Source organism: Bison bison, unplaced genomic scaffold (genome assembly GCF_000754665.1).
Source record: "Bison bison bison isolate TAMUID 2011002044 unplaced genomic scaffold, Bison_UMD1.0 scf7180017864516, whole genome shotgun sequence".
NCBI classification, from domain to species: domain Eukaryota; kingdom Metazoa; phylum Chordata; class Mammalia; order Artiodactyla; family Bovidae; genus Bison; species Bison bison.
Genome location: NW_011495069.1, coordinates 8,442,499 through 8,445,858, shown reverse-complemented (window position 1 = coordinate 8,445,858; position 3,360 = coordinate 8,442,499). Strand labels below are relative to the sequence as shown.

General features: G+C 55.0%; 1 protein-coding gene across 1 annotated transcript in view; it reads right to left on the bottom strand.

Annotated features, from left to right (window-relative positions):
• EXTL1 (exostosin-like glycosyltransferase 1) overlaps positions 1-3,360 on the bottom strand; it is a 17,696-nt gene that overhangs the window by 8,131 nt on the left and 6,205 nt on the right. The window contains exons 2-4 of the mRNA XM_010830088.1: positions 1,276-1,366; positions 877-984; positions 1-65 (exon numbers count right to left, since the gene is read on the bottom strand). Of these exons, the coding sequence (XP_010828390.1) occupies positions 1-65; positions 877-984; positions 1,276-1,366 (264 nt within the window). The remainder of the gene's footprint in view (positions 66-876; positions 985-1,275; positions 1,367-3,360) is intronic.

Here is a 3,360-nt window from a genome sequence, read left to right as displayed (position 1 = left end):
AACTGGGCCTGCTGACGCAGGGCAAGGACCCGTGTGAGGGGCATCTCCTGGAGGGCAGCCAGGACCTGGGGCCAGAGGGAGAAAAGAAAGAGGCATGCGGCCCTGGCAGGCTCTGACTCACCTGGTGTGGGGACAACCTAGGGTGGGGGTCTGGAACCAGAAGTCGGCTCCCCACGGTTCTCTACATGGATTGGCAGCTGTCATCCTTGGCAAAATCCCAGGTAATTTAGCAATCAAGTGTTCAAGGGTCACACAGAGCTAGGTTTAAATCCCACTTAGTAACTGTGTGACTGTGGACAAAGCACTTAACCTCTTTGAGTCTGTTTCCTCATCTGTAAAGTGGACAGATAGTACTTGCCTCATAGGGTGGTTGCAAGGATTAAATTAGCTGATATATATTAAGTGTTTAGCACATTGTAGAGGCTCAGTGAAAGGAAGCTATTCCTGTTAGCTTCTTGCCCTGTTCTCCACTTCTCAGGAGATTCGAGGCTTACGTTTATATTTTTCAGAGATGGGCAAAGTTAGTTTCATCAGACGGGAAAATCACTGAGCATTTTGCTTTCCCACTCCAAGCTCCATGTAGGCGCTCAGATTTTGGATTTTTGTGTGACTTTTCCTTAAGCTAAGTACTTAAGCAGTCATGGACCAGTGGGATTGGGCCCATGGAAATCATCTAGTCTAACTTATCCCATTGTACAGATGGGGGAACTGAGGCTGAAAGAGGCTGAGGACTTGCTCTCAGAACCCCAGAGGCTTAGGGCTGGGGGGTAAAGTCATCAATATACATAAATGGAGGATAGGAGTGAGGGCTAGGATCCCAGGGTCCCCCCATGTCCCGAGTCCAGTCCCCACCCCACGGGCAGGGCCCTGAGCTACCTGAAGTGGGAGCCTCTCGTCAGCTACAACGGCCGCCTTGGTCCAATCGATGACTTCTGAGAAGGGCAGCTCCCAGCGAGGGCTGAGAAGCACAGGAATGCAGCCAGCCTGGGGGGTAGGGGGGTCACTGGGGAGCCCAGTCCCACCCTGCACACACTCACCCCTCCTCTCTGCTGCACTGGGGGCAAGGGGTAAAGAAGATAGAAAAGTGGGATTTTTTCTGGGGATGGGGTGTTATTCTGCACGGGGTGTAGTGAATATGGCTGGAGACACACCTGAGTCTCAGAGTAAAGGAGTGGGCAGCTCACCACCCCTTCCCATTGGTTTGGGCTTAGACTACCCTTCCAGTTCAGGAGTGTGGGGGGAGATGGCTGGGGGGTGCCCCCATTGGGGTTGTACCTGCAGGGCTTGAAGGAAGTGCAAGGCATCAGGATTGCGGCCAGGGATGAGGCAGAAGGTGGCGTTGGGTAGCGTCGCCCTGGGGTGGGTCCTGAAGAGGCACAGGAAGAGGTCCTGCACATAGAAAGCCTAAGACAGCTGCCCCCACCCAGCTCCCTGGATGCCCCCCCAGCCCTCCACACTAACACTCCCAAATTCACAGTGTGCAAGCCCACCATCATGTTCCCATATTTTAACATTCTTGCACACGCATAGCCACACACTGTCCCTGTCCCACTGCTAAGGCAGCAGGCAGGACCCCCGAGCTCAAGCTCCGCCGCTGCCCTCAGGATTAGGCACCTCCCTTCTCTTCTCTGGACCATGGTTTGCACATTTGCAAAATGGGAGGCAGCTGAGCTGCTGTTTCCGCTGACTTGGGCACGTACATATGTGTTTGCCCTCCCACCACTCGCCACACGCAGACTTCTGGGCACCCCTCACCTGAGTGGCCTCCATGCCCTGCCCTCCCCCAATCCTCAGAGCCCAGGCCCATGAAAGACTCTTCTGTCCGAAGGTGGGCTGGGCCCCCAGCCTGGAACCACACAGGAAGCAGCTGCCCAGAGAGGGCCCTCGCCCAGAGGACAGGCCTCCTCTGTTCCTCCCCCTCCCCTCCCCCCAGGCCCAGGGCCACCCTCAGGCCGCGTGTCTGTGGGGGGCGGGGTAGAAGTCACAGCCTCCTCAGAGCCACTGCCTACCCTGGGACTGCTTGGCCAGGGAAGGAGTGCCATGACCTGGCTACGGGGTGTGTGTGTGTGTGTGTGTGTGCGCACACGCATGCATGAGTGTGCACAAGACTCCGAGCTGCGGGTGTGTCTGTGTGTGGGGGGGAGTGTTTGTGGGGTGTGTGTGTGCACACACATGCATGGGTGTGTACAGGACTCCGGGCTACGGGGTGTGTGTATATGTGTGTGTGTGTGTGCACATGCACACATGGGTGTGCACAGGACTCTAGGCTATGGGGTGTGTTTGTGGTGGGTGTGTGCGGGTGTGTGTGTGTGCATGTATGTGCGTGTGCGCATGCACGCATGGATGTGCACAGGACTCCAGGCTATGGGGTGTGTGTGTGGTGTGTGTGTGTGGTGTGTGTGTGTGGTGTGTGTGTGGTGGTGTGGTGTGTGTGTGTGGTGTGTGTGTGTGTGTGTGGTGTGGTGTGTGTGTATGTTCAAACATGGGTGTGCACAGGACTCTGGGGCCCATAGGCCTGCTCTGAGTGGGACTGAGGAGTAAGGCCGAGGGGATCCCAGGACCCTTCTCACCTACAGCCTGTCTGGTCCTGAGTCTGAACTTTCAGGAAGCAATCCTAGGAGTAGTTAGCCTCTGGACCAACCTTCCTTGAACAGATGGGGAGACTGAGTCTCAGAGAGCCCGAGGACTGGCTCAGGGTCTCAGAAAAGGGTGGGGGCTCTGCTGGAACTGGAACCAAGGTGTGCTGGCCCCTGACCCTGGGTTATCTGGGCCCCCTGGAGCTGCTGCCCAGGGGTCTCCCAGCGGACCCGGCTTTCTTTGTCTGATACTCAGGTGTCCATCAGGCTTCTCCTGGAAGAAGCTGCAAGTTAAAAACAGGACACCCTCCATCTCACTAAAAGCCACAGTAAACCCCTGAAGGACTGAAAACTCCTAAGTTGAAGGCTACAGAGAAACCAGAGCCAGAGAACTTACTGAATAAACTGTACCAGTCAGTCCTCGTTAACCTCCACTGCCCCCTCTGTGTGTTTGCACATCCTTCTTCAGCCTGAAGCACCTTTCCCTGCCTTGCAGCCTGAAGAGCTCCCCCTGCTCTGTCTTAATGTCTAAAGTTCAAATATCACCTCCTCTGGGAAGCCCTCCATGGTCTCTCCAGAGATGGCGCCTTCCTCTGCTCCCACAGCCTCTCCGTGCCCTGAAGTAGTAATGAACTGAGTTAACCTTACCAGAGATCAAATTGCCAACATCTGCTGCATCATCGAAAAAGCAAGAGAGTTCCAGAAAAACATCAACTTCTGCTTTATTGACTATACCAAAGCCTTTGACTGTGTGGATCACAATAAACTGTGGAAAATTTTGAAA